Source organism: Grammomys surdaster, unplaced genomic scaffold (assembly GCF_004785775.1).
Source record: "Grammomys surdaster isolate TR1022 unplaced genomic scaffold, NIH_TR_1.0 132, whole genome shotgun sequence".
Taxonomy (NCBI): domain Eukaryota; kingdom Metazoa; phylum Chordata; class Mammalia; order Rodentia; family Muridae; genus Grammomys; species Grammomys surdaster.
This window is the reverse complement of record NW_021604590.1, coordinates 5,129,866-5,146,956: the sequence shown is the minus strand read 5'-3', so window position 1 is coordinate 5,146,956 and position 17,091 is coordinate 5,129,866. Positions and strand designations below refer to the sequence as shown.

The following is a 17,091-nucleotide window of genomic DNA, read 5'->3' as shown; positions in this document are numbered from 1 at the left end:
CTTCTTGGACAGTTTTACTCATATCCTTCGCCCATATGTTTGTACTTTCCCATATTTCTTTATATCTATTCATTTCCTCTTTAAAGGCCTCCACTTGTTTGAATGTATTTTCTTGTATTTCTTTAAGGGATTTATTCATTTCCACTTTAAAGGCCTCTATCATCTTTATAAGATTGGATTTAAGATCATCTTCTTGTGCTTCAGCTGTGTTAGGATATCCAGGCCTAGCTGTATCGGGACAGCTGGGCTCTGGTGGCGCCATATTGCCCTGGCTCTTGTTGATTGTGTTCTTGTGCTCTTCTTTAGGCATCTGGTTTTCTGGTGTTGGCTAGATGATCCTACTGCCAGCAGGACTTCCCAGGAAGGCAAGGGAGCCCTGGGCCAGACAATGGAGGTCAGGAGACCCAATTCTGAAAGCTGTGCCTCAGGAAGACCCAACTGGCAAGGGACTTGTGGGATAATGTTCCAAGCTGGCTGTTCTGGCCCCACCCTGGTCCCCTGAAGGCCTTTCTGGAGAAGCAGGATGCTCTTGGGGTCCCCCAAGTCTCCTTGAGATGGCAGGGTGAGCCTAGAGCCAGACAGTGGAGGTCAGGGCGCCTTCTCTTCTCATTTGGTAAGATGACATATCTAGACGATTTGCATTAATGCATAAACTTTGTAATTAGTTTGTCAATTTCTGCCAAGAATCCTACTGATGCTACAATTGGGATTATATTGAATTTATAGTTGTCTTTGTAATTGGTATCTTGTCATTTGTCTTTCATTTCCAAATACGGCACAATCTACAAGTAATTTGTATTTTAACTTCTAAGGAAACAGCTTCACAATATGTTAAAACTATTTAAAAGTATTTTACTGTTTGATGCTATAGTAAAAAGGGCTGTTTTAAAATTTTATTCTCTATGTGCTTCCTGCAAATATAAAAATTGATCTCATATAATGATCAATATGCCATGACTTTGCTCAATTATTAGAATGAAGATGTATGATGATTTCCTTTATCAATAATATAATCAAATAAACTGCAAATAAACCATTTCACTTCTCTGAATACTGAGCCCAGAGCATAACTTGTGCAAGGCAGGAAGGTGTGTTTCTACTGATACCCTACACCTTTGATTTCCTAACCTTCATGTTCCATGACATCTGATGTGTATTTGTGAACATGCCTTTGTTGTCTGTCTGCTGTGTATAAGTGCATATGCATGTAGTGTCTAGTGTGTACATGTGCATGTGTGGTGGTGTATACATGTGTATATGCATGTGTGTGGTGGTATACACATGTGCATATGTATGTGTGTCTAGTGTGTACAAGTGCATGTGTGTGTGGTGCTTTCTGATGTATACATATGCATGCAGTGGCATCTGGTGTATTTATAGGCATATGCTTGTGTGTGGTGCTGTCTGGTGTGTACATGTGTGTGTGTGTGTGTGTGTGTGTGTGCATGGTGCTTTGCAGCCTTTGATGTAGTTGCTGAGGATCTAGACTCAGGCCCACATGCTGGCCCAGCATGGACTTTACTTGTTGAGCCCCAGCACGCCTCCTTTTCACTTTTATTGACTTTGCCTTTTGCATAGGATATATAGTAAAAGGTTGGATTTTTGAAAAGGGATATTAACTAAACTTTATCAAAATATTTTCTGTATTTATGAAAAAATTCATACATATGTAAAACATGCCTTTATTATACATTACTAAAACCCTGCCTATGCAAGAGCTAACCTAAGCAAAGTTGAGAAGTAGCCGTTGCTAGACCACTGATCTCCCACCCCACTCATCCTTCTCTACGATGGTGGCAAGGAGCTTTTGCAAATGCCCACTGTACATGTTGTGACAGGGCTAGCCTTAGAAACAAGCCCCTCATGTTTAAAATTCCTGTTCTACTACCAGCCCCACTGTACAAACAGATGTAATGAGTTTCATAAGAGTAATTTTTGTTTTGTCTGTTTTATTTTTTTGGATAAAAGTCAATGCCCACACCCTATTTAATAAGAGTTGATGGAACAAAGATTCAATATTCTTACCTTGAGGAGAAAACACACAATACTGGCATTTCCACTGTTGTATCTTTTTTCCTAAATAAATCACAAAGCTTTATATGCCTAAAAGATGGCATTTTCAAATGAGATAAGAGTGTGTAAAACGGTAACGTATTTGAAAGAAACACTTTAATCCCATGTCATATTACTTTTTATTAAGTGGCATATTTATGGAAAATAGTTGAAAATGCCTGTCAAGAGAAGTATCAATCCCCTAATGTACAGTCTTTCCAGGCAAGTCAGACGTACACATGAAAAAGAGTTAAAACACACTTGCTAGAGAGAGAGACAGTTTTGTCTCCTCAGTTTTCAGTCAAATGAAATCCACGGACAGCAGCGAGAAGCACTGCCAGAAAAGATGAACACCAGTTCCCAACAACCTGTGTCCCCGCATGGTTAGAAACATAAGCAGCCCGTCAGGGACACACAGGGACTCCCTCAGAGCACACCGCAGCACACACTTCCAGGGTATGTTTGTTTTGATGCTTTTGCTAGAATTCATTTACTGCGTGAATGGCGTATGATCAAAACACACACTGAATGCTAACTGCAGTGACTAAAGTCAGACCCAGGGACAGCTGAACAGACAAACAAAAAAAGTTAAAAGTCTACTTGATTCTTTTCCCCAAGAAAGGCTGGTGAGGTAGTTTATACTGCACACATACATTGTAAGGAATTGGTATTCCAGTTCGTCCAAGCACTGGCTAGAAGAACCATGTCCCAGCTAAGCTCTCTCAGGAAGGGCCTCTCAGGAGGAATGCTGTGGAACCAGGGCAGATGGAGGAGTCTTCCTGAATGTGTGCCCTACAAGTCATTTCCTTTAATACTTTCCTGGATGACATTCTTTAACTACTTGTGTATCAAGAGCACTTTATGGTAAAGGTGAGACACTAGGAAGAATGTCTTTCACCATCCATCTCTTTTGTGGGCAAAAGTCTATTGTAAGAGTCTGGCTATTCAGCTTTTGAAAACCAACTCTTAAAAAGGCCAAAGTTCTTTCAATACTGACGTCATGGCGGGCATTTTAGATTTTAGTTGAAATTTTTACTCTTCCAGAATAAGATTAATAAAAGAAACCCCTTAACCACACAAACATCAGTTTGTGTGTCTACTGTAACTTCTCTAGTCAATTAACTGTGTGACTGGGAAGGAAAAGTCATAGCCAACGTTGACCTTGATATGGACATTATCCTTCATACGACACAGTTATTTGAAAGTTGTCCTGTTCCTGAATAAACTTAAATGATTAGTTTCAACTTATTGCTAAGACTTTGCATCCAAAGCTACACAACAAGTGAGTATGAAGTGCTGAGCTTCCTGTGGTACTTCCTGTGGTACTTCCTGTAGTACTTCCTGTGGTACTACCCGCCACCTACCATCTGCTTCTCAAGACTTGTGACTAAAGCTAGTACATAGGTTCTAATGTGTTTCCAGCCAAGTGAAATGCAAACTCTTGAAAAGACTGCATCTTCTATATAAATACTACAGAACTGAACGATCCTAATGCAAAGGAACTCAGGAAAAGCTCCAAGTATTTATGGGAAGCACAGCAATGCTCTAGAAGGACAGCTTCCAGGCCCAGACAGGGATTCCTGCCAATGAGTCCCTCGAACCAGACAGCTGTACAAAGTGATGTGTTCACTCATTGCTCGCACTGCAAGATGATGATGTGTTTGTTGAACACACTCGTTGGCCCACTGGGCAGCCTAGAAACTGGTCAAACACTGGGACACACAGAAATCTCTGCGGTACATATTTGGTTGCTAGTGGGTTCTTAAGAGGAAGAAAATAGAAATTCATAAATAGGTCAAATAAACTGGTTTTGGGGTTTCTAGAAAAGTGCAGCAAACTCCTGAAGGTGAGAAATAAAATGATCTGTCCGTTGGCTGTAAAGAGAGCCTTGCTTCCACAATAAGATGGCCTGACTGTGGGAGTGAAGAATGTTCTGTTTCAATATCAGGCACAACACAGCATAGGAGATCTCCTCTGCACATGCGGTTAGTGTCCTTGTATTACATCTGGACACGGGGTACATAGGTAAGAGTTCTTCTGCATCTGTAATTCAACTTTGCTTGAACTGACAGAGAGTCACATGAGTCTTAAATGTTGTAACTGCTGTAAAGTCCATCAAATGTTCAGATTGTGGAGTCCAAGAGGAGGCACATGGTTCTGGATGAGGACTCTAGTTACAATCTCTGAGACGAAAGGTGGAGCTGTCCTGTCCCTCACATTGTAGATTTGTTCCCATTAGAACCAGGAGGACTGAATGTCTCCCACTGCACATCTAGACAATGGTTGTACAAGATGCTGACAGTACGGTGCTCTCCAGCTTCCACAACTCAGTGCCAATCCACGGTGCTTGGCCACACCTCTGGTTAACAATCTAAGAGCACAATGAACTTTTGCAACTTATAAATTCTAGGCCTAATGGCATTTTCAGCAAGGATGGATGAACACATTTCTGTATTTTTTTGGTTTGGGGCTGCAGACATGACTATCATTGTGAAATGTTAAAAAAAAAAAAGCGTTTGATCTGTAAAGAAAAATCCATGCTGATGCGTGAAAGGCAATTTATTCACTGAGCACCAAAAAACTGAGACGAGAAAGGAAAGACGTCATGGCTGTAGACCACAGGGAAGTTCTGGATGCACAAGATGCCCTTTGCCAAATGGGGCTCGGCAATGAGGATCTGTGCCCATGGAACATGGAGTCATAAAGTCGCATCTGAACACTCAGGGCTTAGGGAAAGTTTCTTTGCACCACGGCGCAAGCAAGTCCTCAGAGTGTGCTGCGCAGAACGACACGGTCAATGGTGGTCTTTAGACTGAAGGCCCTCCTCCAATCTAGGAGCAAGTCAGAGCATAAATATTGTATGTTTCACATCAGAAGTGCAGCCTCTTCCCAGCCACAGGGCCAAGTCTACCTTCTGCTACATAGCTCCGCGGTGAGTAACGCTGGCCTTTCCTTTGGGTCCCACCTTTTTACTGGGGAACTGTGATAAGAAAGTTGAGCTCAGTGTGAACCAGCTCCTCCTCTGTAGTTCATATTGGCAGAGCTGGCAACACCACCCCTCCAGGAGAACCAGGATTACAGGAGCAAATACTTCAGGGCAGTGTTTTTCCCACAAATGCAGGATCTTCTTGGCATGTAATATATGGCAGGAACTATCCTGGGCGTATTTTAAAGACTTGTCTAGGGCTTGATGACCCATTCTGCATGAGGATTTACATGATACACATCCAATATGTATGCATCAGGATCTAAACAGTGTTGTCCTAAAGGAAAGAGAAAATAAAAGAGCTCAAGTCAATTAAGTGGTTGTCTTGTGAGCAAGACATGAGTTCTTTTCCCAGAATCAATCTAAGAAAGAAACAAACAAACAATGAAACGGACAAATGAGCCAGGTGTGGTGGTGTAGCAGTGTGCTCTTGTAATCTAAGAAAGAGCAAAGGATCCAGACAAAATAATCAAGAAACATAGAAAAGGAACAAACAGGAAATGTGTGACATCATGAAAAAAGCAAACCCTTGATTAGAGGCACAGAGAGGAAGAAGTACAGCAGCAGAGAGACTGGAGAAAGAAATGAGAAGCCGTGATTATTAAAACACAAAATAGCATCGGAACGCAAACAGCAACACCAAAAATCAAAACACCACTGACGACAGACAAGGATAGCCAGCACGGTGTGATAATCCTACAGGTGTAATAGTGGCACACATGTCTTGACAGAAACCACCAGTTCTCTAATCAGACTTAAGACTTGCTCATATGAGGCAAATCATTCCTGGTACTGGAAACCTAGCCAACGTCCAAGAACTAGTGAAATCATGGATTATGGAGGAGAAGCTACAACCACCACTCTACTAAACCAGTACCATCCCTAACTTCCTTACATAACTGTCCTTCTGCCCACAGGTAAGTACAGTTCTCACCCCTCATCAAGGAAATTTGTCTTTGCAACAGATGAGCACAACTACAGAAAACCATAGCCAATTAAAATGCAGAGTTGTAGATCTCAGCCCCAGAGGATACCTATACAAAACAACTCCCGCACCTAAACCTCAAGGAGCATCGTGAAAGAGAGGGCACAGACAGATTGTAAGAAGCAGGGTATCATGGAGTTTGCTGAGAAACTGTGTCTCCTAGTAAGGTCAGAAGTTATATCCATAAAGTCTCACCAAAATGATTGCCTGAACATGAGTTGAACAAAGACAAGAAAATTGATATGTAAAGCTCTTGGGAAAAAGACCACAAGGCCCAACCCTAAGAGATTACAGGCAACTAAGGAAAGATAAGATTGAGAGAAGGGGAGATCACACTGATTAGATAACCAATGCCAAAATGTTCAGCCCTAAAATATACACACAAGTGAAATAATGCACTCGGTATGCCATATTTAGGTATATATCTGTATACACATATATCCATGTAACAATAACTAGTGAAAAAGAGGGCATGGGTCTTTCAGTTTGAAAGAGAGCATGGAGAGGTATGGAAGGGTTTGGAGGGAGGGGAGGGAAGGGGAAAATGACATAATTACCATCTCAAAAATAAAACATTATTGTTAAAAACAGAGAAAAAAAGAGAATGGACATTTTGTTGCTTTCTGTGGAAGTAACCTTACCGGCGCCATTCAATGTCTCAAGACTTCTGTGGGTGTGTAGACAGTAGATAAATATATGAAATATAAAGTTAAGTCTCGGTGACAGGAATATCAGAGGAAAACAAAGCAGGGAGGGTTTGGCCCAGGAAGACATCACTGAGAGTGTGGTATAATGGCAAAGGCATGGAGAGGCAAGTAGAAGACAAAGGCAGCTGGAGTAAGAACGTCCTGGGAGAAATCAGCCAATGAGAGATGCCCAGGCCGTGAGAGAGCAGGTGGAGCAAGAACGTCCCAGCCAATGGGAGATGTCCAGGCAGTGAGCAGGGGGCTGTATGTACAAGTACAGGGTCCAGAGGGTAGACTCCGAGGCCAGTCTGAGAAATGTTAGCAGGCAGGTGGATTTAAAGCAAAGAGACAATTGAGTTCCCCTAGGAAGCTGTATGAACGTACCCAGACTTCCACGGACTACACCCACTATAGCTGAGAAGGAACCAGAGACTCAGAGACACAGGAAGAAGCTCAAAAACTAGAGACGCTCAAGCCGGGCACTTAACTTAGACAGAGGTAGTGCCTGTGTCTCAGTGCGAGCTCTCGGGTGCCCAGGACGAGAGCATGATTTGGGTGAAGAGTTGGGGGGAACGCTTGACTAGAGTGGTTTCAAGAGAGAAGAAACTGTCAGAAGAAATGTAGGCGAGGCAGTGGGCTGAAGACGGTGTGTTGTGAAGTGGACAAAGTGGAGCAAAGAACCGGAAGTAGACACGAAGGTGTCAAGAGTTATCAGAAGAGGACAGAAACCAAAAGTGCCTCTTTCCTCCTACCTCCTTTTTTACCTTGGTATATGAGCCAGGGGTCCACCATATTTTCTAAAGTGTTCTGAAACTTGTGACCCTCCAGAGTTCCAAGCTTTCCCTTGTGTGAGACTTCTAGCATAGAGGTACAGTGCCCGAGACAGGTGGCGGTGTTGGCACAGCTGCCTGCTTACTACCCCTCTGCCACCAGCCACACCTCTCTCCATTTAAAAGAAGTCAGGTTTTATTTCTGTGTCCTGTGAGAACTGGATACATCCCCTCCTCAGCCCGTGTCACAGTCCCAATGTTCCTTGGTGCTCTGAAAACCATTTTAGGTGGACATGATGCTGATGAGAAAGGGTTATGGTGAAGGGGTAAACTGAGGCACGGGTAGAGCAAGGCCCTGATTGGGGAGGAAAGGAAATTCCTGAGAAGAGCAGAGCAGCACTGTCCACAAATCAGATGGACCACAGAGACCATGTCAGTCACAGAGGACACAGACAAATGTCCAATCACCTTTTGGCTTGCTCATCAGAGAGACAGAATGACATGGGGTTGTGAGCCAGAACAGGGAGCACACTCTGCAAGTTCTCAACTCTGTTCTGTTTTGTGAGTCTAGCAAGAGGCAGTTTCTAACTTTTAAGAGTCACACTGAAAAGGCTCCTAAATCTTTACCTCACTTTTTTGATAACATCAAGAGAAAAATCATGTTAACTACTTTTATGTAGAATTACAAAACCTCAGACACTTGCTGATCTCATTTTTATCTTAAAAAAAAAAAAAACCTGTAAGAAAGAATAACAACTACAACAAACCACCCCTACAATAATAGTAACATATCATGGAATATGAGCGTAGAGATTATTGAACAATCCTTACCTATGTTTCCTCCAACTTCGTATAACCTTTGGTTCTGCATCTTAATACGTTCAGATGAACCGTGACTAAAAAAAAAAAAAAAAAAGAAAAACCAGAGAAGGCAGCAGTTTAGGGTTCTTTCTGAATCCACAGTGAATACTGACAGATCATTGCATCTTGATGAAATACACCCACAGAACTTTATCGTGACTGATATCAGGACAACAGCAATAAGAACCTGAGTCTAAAGCAGTTGAGACAGCTGTCAATCAGTGGGATGCTGGGGAGTGGGGGGGGGTGTCTGGAGTGGATGAGACAGCTGCCAATCAATGGGATGCTGGGGGTGGGGCTACGGTGACAGAGTACCACAGTGTAGGTGTCAGCACTGCAGGAGAGAGGAGGTGATGTGGGCGAGGCTACCTGTTTAGGACTTGCCTGTCACTGGCCAGGAATCTCTCCATTCAAAAGAAGCCAGGTTGATTTCTGTGTTTGCTGAATTTGAATAGATTCCACCTTTACCCTGGGTCACAGCCCTAAGCTTCCCTAGTGCTTTCATAACTACCCGAAGATGATTTCTTTCCAAGTTGGCCATATAACAAAAAACAGTCAGAGAAAGCAATTGCCCAATTCAACTTTTCTATCCCAGGGACAAGAGAATTCAAAATGTCCATGTCGATCGCAGTGAGCCAGGAGCAGTCTCCAACTCTGTTGAGAAGAAGGTGCTGGCTCCTCCTTCTTTATTACTATTTTTGTATTTTTAGCAAAGTGATCTTTCCTCGAGGCAGCTATAGATTTGGGTGTCATTTTTAGAAATCATACATGTAGACCCTAGGTATCATCAGCAGCATCTTGAGAGAATGTTGACATTGATTCAGTCAAGACGTCATTTCCACCACCCTAGAACACCCACTGCCGCCCTGTTAGGGTCTCATTTACCATCCTGTCCTTACTACGCTGAACCTGACCCTTCATTCCCAGGAAACAAGCAATATCTAGTCTGTACTTCTGTAAGTTCTTGATTTCCCAAGTTCGGTACAAATGAAAGAACAGCTAGGAAGTTTTGTACATGAATCCCTGGAGACTCAGGAAGGTCTTTTTTGTTTCTGTTGCAGGGAGTGTCCTGGGATCCAATGAAGTTTAGTCACTTATGCACTGAAGGATTTCTAGAGTTTATCTGGCTTTGTTTATCAAGGCTGTTCTGGCGTTCTGGGTTGTGTAGATGTTCTGTCTTCAAATCTGGGAAATAAATGCCCAGAATGATAGATACTAGACCATATCATCATTAAGGTTATAACAAACCACCAAGCTGCTTTATGGTGCTGCTGAACTATTTACTATTGCCGACACAGATAGTGAGTGACTCAGCTCTGTGTGTTTGCAGTATCTGGTGTTGCTATGCTGCTTTAGAATTCTCACGGGTGTGCCACGATATGCTATCACGGTTGCCACTGAGATTGTAATTCACATTTTCTTAGTGGCTAATTCTGAACTTATCTTTCCATTCTATACTTCCTTTGGTCAAATGCCATCTACATGTTTCTGCTGATTGGGTGTGTACTACCCCATGTTGGTGTGGTGTGTCACTAGGTATTATAACACTAAATTTTGGCCTTGGTTGTCCCCAGGGATGAGGAGATTCTCACTAGACCCAAGTGATGCTATATAACCTTGTCCCCAAGTTATCCCTGATTGGTGAATAAAGATGCTGACAGACTATAGCTGGGAAGAAGAGAGATGGATGGAGTCTCTCAGAGGAAAGACCATGAGGAGGAGAGGAAGAAGGCGAGAGATGAGAAGACACTATGGGGTAGATGAGCCATGAAAACATGGCCATGAAGGCTAGCCAATCGAAGTTAAGAGCTGCTTAAATAGAAGATGGCAGGTTATAACTCGGTGTCATTGATGGGGAAGTCGATTTTAATAGCACAGAGGGTAGATATCTGCCCAGCTCTAGTGCTGATTATAAATATAAAGCTGATTATAAATATAAAGGTCTTACGTGATTTTAAATCTGGGAACTGAATGATCAAAGGTTGAAACCCCCAACTGAGATTAAATAATCATTACAACAATCCCACAAAAGTTCACATGTGGGAAGCGTGCAAACCTCTAAGAGGGGTAGTGTATAGTGCAAGTGTTCAGACCCCTGGGTACACGCCCTCAGAGGAGAGTGTGTGACCCCAGACATTCCTTCTTTCACCTTCAAGGCCAGGAGGTGAGTAGTTTTGCTCCACCAAGTCCTTCCACTGTGACGAACTGCCTTGCCACAGGCCCAACAGCAACTGGATCAATTGATTTTGAACTGGAACCTCCACAGTGGAAACAAAAAAAAAAAACCTTTTCTCTTGGTAAGCTCGCTGTCTTAGAAATTTGTTCCAGTGTCAGAGCACTCTCTGAGGTAAAACACCTGCTCCTGGGCTAGTTTTCCTCAAACCTCACTGACTGACTATTGCTGTTTAATAGCAAGAGGTCTGGTCTTTTTTTTCAGCCTGTCTCCTCTCTCTACTCACAGGCTCCTCTTACTCGCTAAGGCTTCCGTTTATTCTATAGAAGTTTTCACTTTTCACTATACGTTTAAATACATGATCCATTTTGAGTTAATTTTTTAAATAATGAGATCGAGATTAAAATCATTTTGTTTCCGGTCTGTAGGGGTCCAGTTGCTACAGCATCATTTATTGAAAAGCTATTCTTTCTCCACCGAATGCTTTGGTACTGTTTTTGTCAGAAATTTGCTCCAAGGATAGACAAATTCATAGAGACGGTTAAATAGAAGAGTGTTTAGAAGTTGGTAGAGGCATCTTTTTATTACAACTTACAATTTTTAACCTTTACTTCTCTGAGTATGTATTCATGTATGTGGACGCACATGTGCCAGGGCACATGCATAAAGGAGTTGGTTCTTTCCTTCTGCCATGTGTGTGCTGGTGATTGAGTTCAGGACATCAGACAGAGGGAAGTACTTTTACCTGGTGAGCCCTTTCTGACACGCTGTCAGAGAGGCTTGTTAACTCCCCTCCCCTACCCAGTCAAGAGTTCAGTACCAGAGTTCTAACACTACAGGCACATTCATGTTGCACCTTAGAACCATGTCTGTCTTCCCCAGTCATAACCACTAACTTACCCCCCACCCATGTATAACATCTGTCAGTCAAAAACAATTATACGAACAAAGTCACATGGCATGTATACTCTTCCAAAAAGTACTCTTTGCCAAACGAAGCTACTTCATCTTAATTTGCTCCAAACACTTAAGGATACACACAAATTTCACTAGAAACAATACAACCACACCCACATTCCAACTAATAAATTTAAGCCGGTGCTTCTTGACATCTGTAAACTGTAGGGTCAGCTGTTTCTATGTGAGTATGCATTCCTATAAGGTTGGCTAATGCTTTTTTTTATGGACACTTCTGGGGATATATGCCGAGAGCTGTGGGCACTGTTCAGACACTGAGGGTGAGGGCTTACAGGTTTTAAAAGGAGTGTTAATGGTGTCCAGGGAGCCTATGTGATACTTCTGGAACCGAGATATTGACAAAACCAACCACCATATTTCTCATTCTAATGAAAGATAAAACTCATCGATCAATCACATTTTCAAGAAAAGAATCATGGGTCTGGAGAGGCCACTCAGCCATTAAGAAGGCTTGCCTGTCTTCCAGTAAACTGAGTTCAATTCCCAGCACCCACGTTAGGTGGCTCACAATTGCCTGTAACTCCGGCTCCAAGGGATTCAATGGCCCTCTGAGGGTACCTTCGCACAAGGCAGACATACATATGCATAAATAAAAGATCAAAATAAATCTTAATAAAAGAATCCCATAGCACCGGCTCCTTTAGAACCCGGCCCGTTGGTGATAGTTCAATTGTCTAACCATTCTCATATCTTAACCCCTGTAATCTACTTGTAAACTTGCCAGGCAACAGCTGCAATTGTTCAGAAGCCCCAGCTGCAGGAGTGTGGGTGGCCCACCTGGTGCACGCCCATCTGCAGGCACGGCCTGCCGACAGGTGCACTTACCTGTTCTCATACTGAAATTTCGCCAGGATATCTTTGGCTTTGGTCTGACTGTTGAGCTGAATGGCCATCGATACTTTGGACAGAAGCGGAGCGTGGACCCTTATGACACCTTCTGGCACATCGGACTGTCGTCAAGAAAAGAGCAAAACTCCATCAAGCTAGGGTGAATGTCAGTTCAACGAGTGCACTTGGGAGGTGGAAATCAGGGACTTTCAGAATGAGGAGAATCCGCACGCATAGCCAAGGCTCGGCCAGAATGGTGCATGCCTTCCTTCTTACCAGACAGATCAACCACCACATCTGACCTGGGACTCTACTGCACATGCAGGCATCACTCAAATGTCTTGGGATCACAGGGAAGACAATGTGGATTCTGACTAAAATCTAAGGATATTTATCAGTACATTTATTAAACAATATCCTCAAAACCTCAAATATGCCCACATATATATATATATTCTTTATTGAATGTATATGTGTGTATAATGATACTTATCAGTACTTTACATGTGTATATATATTAAATAATATCTATCAATTATCTTTATTGAACAATATCCTAGAAACCCTACTATAAGACATACACACACATACACACACACACACACACATTTATATATATGTCTATGTGTTGCTACAATGTATGCGGTAGAAAACTATTTTAGATGGTTTCTTGAAGCAATACATTAAAGTTTTAACCCCCAGAAATTCAGAAATGTGACCTTATTTGGAAATAGACTCAAGTGTAAAAAGAGTATTAATAAATTAGTAATTAGTAAAGATGTAATCAACCAAAAATGTCTTACTCTGATAAGAGCTGTGTTCTAAGGAGAGGAGAAGAGATACAGGACACACAGTGAGAACACCACGGCAAGACAACGGTGGAGACTGGAGGGGACACACAGTGATAACACCACAAGAAGACAACAGCAGAGGCTACAGTGATACAGCCAAGCACTGTTGGCATCACCAAAGGCTAGCAGAGGAGCTTGGAACAGATCTTTCCCTCACAGCGCTCAGAAGAAACCCACTGTCTGACAGTTTGACTTGGATTTTAAGTTCCGAAGTCAGAAGAACATAGATCTCTACTGACTTGGCCATCCCATCTATGGTACATTGTTATGGTAGTCCTAGGAAACTAAAGTGCAGTATGTAACACTGAGCCAGTCCTTATATTTCTTTCTACTAATATCACCACTAAGAACTAAGGTAGCATGCCATGTGGAGGGATTTGAATTGGGGGAGTGAGATGGAGACCACAGCTTACTACAGTCGAGGCCACATTCCTTAAACTCTCTTTCTACCATCTCAGGACCCTCTCATCTGAGCTCCCCAGATGTCTCTGAAAGATCATTTCCTCCTTGGACACTATTGTGCCTCTTAACAGAACTCATACCCCTTATAATTTTGATGCCTTGGTACCTTGTGTATAGGAAACATAACTGTGCACCTGAACCATCAGCTAAAGTTCCTGTATCATTGATTCAGGTGCAAACCAGAAAGAGGGAGCTTGAAGGACAGATTGAGACTTATTGAGAGGAGAATGTAGTGGGAGTGGCCTCAGAATAGCTATGGGAACTGGGCATGGTGGCACATGCCTATAATCTTAATATCAGGTCATAGAGGTGAGATAGCTGTTAGTTTAAGGCTAGCCTTGGCTACATGGTGAGACCATCTCAAAGATAAAAAATGGCAAAAGTGATAGAAGGCTTCCTGCCCCGTGTTCACTTCCCAGCACCACATACACACACACACACACACACACACACACACACACACACACACACACAAACACTCACACACATGATCACACACACACAAACATACACGCATTCACACAAGCACACACATACACACAAAAACACACACACAAACATACATATTCAAACACTCACACACATGCTCACACTCACACCAAACACACACCCATTCACGCAAGTATACACATACACACAAACACTTCCCTCACATTCACCCTCACACCCTCACACACACACACATACACACTCACATACAAACACACAAACACACATATTCACACACATGCTCACACTCATGCACACAAAAACATAACACATGCTCACACATATTCAAACACACACACAACACACACATGTAAACACACACTCAAACACACATACTCATACATTCACATATACAAACATACACTCAGACACATGCACACTCACATTCTCTCTCACACACAGTTTCTTTCACACACATTTCTCTCTTGTTCTCTCTTTCTCTTATACCCCCCCCCACACACACACCACTACCCAGAAAAAAAAAATCTTACCATTCTTCTTGAGGAAGGTGATTTTTGTGGTACCTTTGAAGTCTTGGGGTTTGAAACCTAAAGAAAACACATTCCATCTTTCAGACTGACCCCGAGATTCCCACAATCCTTGTGGGAAATGTTTGGGCATTTATCTAATGATACAGTGCTTATGCACTTTGATCCCACAATGTCTCATTTATAAGTTCAACTTTGAACAGATTTCCATTGTGAAAACAGTGACATATATGCTAGTTTATTCACTGAAGGTCAAATCATAAGAAAAACAGATCAAATGTCACCAGAGGTTCACCGATCTAGCCTAACTAAGCTATTGTAGATTTATAGAGGGATACAGAGAGGAAGCACAGAGGGGTGGTCATACTACCTGCTCCTGCTCCCTAAGCCACTGAAACAAGACAAGAGACAATGTTTCCAGTATGCTGCCAGTCTTGTGAGGTAGGAGGAGTGCATGCAGTTGCCACTGGGATGGTCAGAGAATCAGGTCTAAAACCCCCACACACCAACACCCACTGGTCCTCAAGTAGAGCCTTGTAGAACATGGCACAGGTACACATCACCAGCACATATCTTCCTGAAATATTTAAGTCATGTTCAGCTTGACTGTTGTATCTCACACACTAGAAACACTCTGTCAACAAGCTGCCATTCATTGTGTAGAGAAGAGTTAGCACTGAAAGGGTCTGTATAGGTTCAGAACCAGTGACTTGTACCATGTAGCAGTGACTTGTGGATATTTCCAATATTCACAGGCAGAGTCCGTTGATACAGAGGATTGAGAGTATTCATGTCTGTTGCATGAGCAGAGAGGATCTAGTGTAGACAGATGTGTGAGTTTCAGAGGATACTCTGCCCTGGATGCTACTGTTTTCTCCAAGGGTAAAAGTCAGCAGTGACTAAATTTTATTTTATAGCCTTTCCAAGTTTCGATTTTATTTATTTACTTCTTTGGAGGTGTATATGTTTGTGCAGGTCAGAGGACAACTTGTGAGGGTCAGTTCTCTCCTTCCACCATGTGGGTCCCAGGGATTGAACGCAGGTTTTCAGGGCCTTGCAAAAAAGCACCTGAGACACCTCACTAGCTCTTTCCAGTATTCTGAATTTGTTACTTGATGATCGATTGTTTGTTGAGATAAAAATTACTCACGAAGGTGTGACATAATGGAGTTGAAGCATTTTGTCTTTAGGTGCTTAGGTTTGTAGAATGTACAGCCTAGTGTTCTGTAGACCGTCAATTCATTAAAATAACTGGCATTCCTTAAGTGCTGTAGTTTGCAAACAGAGTTTATGATACGGTGAGAGTCCACCCTAATGACGACTCTGTGAAATGAATACCATGATCTGTCCTGGAATTTATATGATAAGAACACCAGAGCTCCAAGCATGAGCTGAGTTGGGCCAGGCCCTTCTAGCTGCACCAATCCCTTCTAACTTTCTCATACTTTTCTCACTAAACCCATCCAGAATGAAAATGATAAGCATACAAACCCCCAAAACCATCAGTTTGAACATGTCAGAGCTCTGGATGCTAACAGTACAGTCAAGGAAAGCACAAGGGTGGATTCCACTGCACCTTCTTGAGACTGGCAGGCTGTGAGAGAAGGAAACAGGCCGCACCTTCCTAAGACCAGCAGACTGGGTGGTGTTTTATTGTTGCTGTTGTTTTGTCTGGAGACAGGGTCTCAGAATGTAACCAAGCCAACCCTGACCTGAGCATGTAGCTCACAGTGACTGCCATGTTACCACCCTCCTATTACCTCAAAGGCTGGAGCACACATTTTCCTTAGGATTCAGAGTGCTGTACACACATGCAGAGATGAGCAGAACAGCAGGAAGACAAGCTAGAGGGGACGTTCTGCTGTTTTGTCATGCCTGTGTACATGCATGTGTGTGTGCATGTTTGCAAGTGCTTGTATGTGTGCATATCCATATGTGCTTGTGTGTGTGTGTGTGTTGGTTCTGGAGATGAGTCCTCATGAGTAAGAGGCAAGCTCTCTACCACTAAGCTCTGGCCCAAGCCCTACGGATCTAATTTCTAAAGTGGCCACACTGGCCATACTATAACATTCAAAATGTCTATTCTTTTGATCTCAGCACAGAAAAAAAAATAGGTTGGTTTTCTTTGGGAAGACATCATCTTTCATGTCATCAATAAATGGAATACAGGCATTAGCTGTGACTGTGAGTTTATCAATGAGTACTAGCTAGTCTCTGACCTCCCTGCCTTGGCAAACACTGTACCCCTTCCCCATGGCTTGTCCTTCCTCCTTTCAAGATGGAGCTTAGAAGCCGCTTTCCATCATTATTATGCACAGATCCACACTGGCACCTGTATCTGTATCATTGTTGTATCTGTGGTCCTGGCTCACCAACCCCATAGCTGGTCTCATGCTCTTGCATACTCCTGAGTATTTATTGCTATAGTTTTTCCTCCCTCCCTCTCTCCCTCCCTCCCTCGCGCGGCAAGACAGGCAGGGGG

At 42.7% G+C, this 17,091-nt stretch overlaps 1 protein-coding gene across 2 annotated transcripts in view; it reads right to left on the bottom strand.

Moving 5' to 3' along the window:
* Positions 1 to 5,063: 5,063 nt before the first annotated feature.
* Positions 5,064 to 17,091, bottom strand: part of Arhgap28 (Rho GTPase activating protein 28) — a 153,768-nt gene continuing 141,740 nt past the window's right edge. For both annotated transcript variants that reach the window (XM_028762210.1, XM_028762211.1), the window contains exons 15-18: positions 14,613 to 14,669; positions 12,317 to 12,441; positions 8,311 to 8,375; positions 5,064 to 5,315 (exon numbers count right to left, since the gene is read on the bottom strand). In XM_028762210.1, coding sequence (XP_028618043.1) covers positions 5,233 to 5,315; positions 8,311 to 8,375; positions 12,317 to 12,441; positions 14,613 to 14,669 — 330 coding nt within the window. In that variant the 3' untranslated portion in view covers positions 5,064 to 5,232. The remainder of the gene's footprint in view (positions 5,316 to 8,310; positions 8,376 to 12,316; positions 12,442 to 14,612; positions 14,670 to 17,091) is intronic.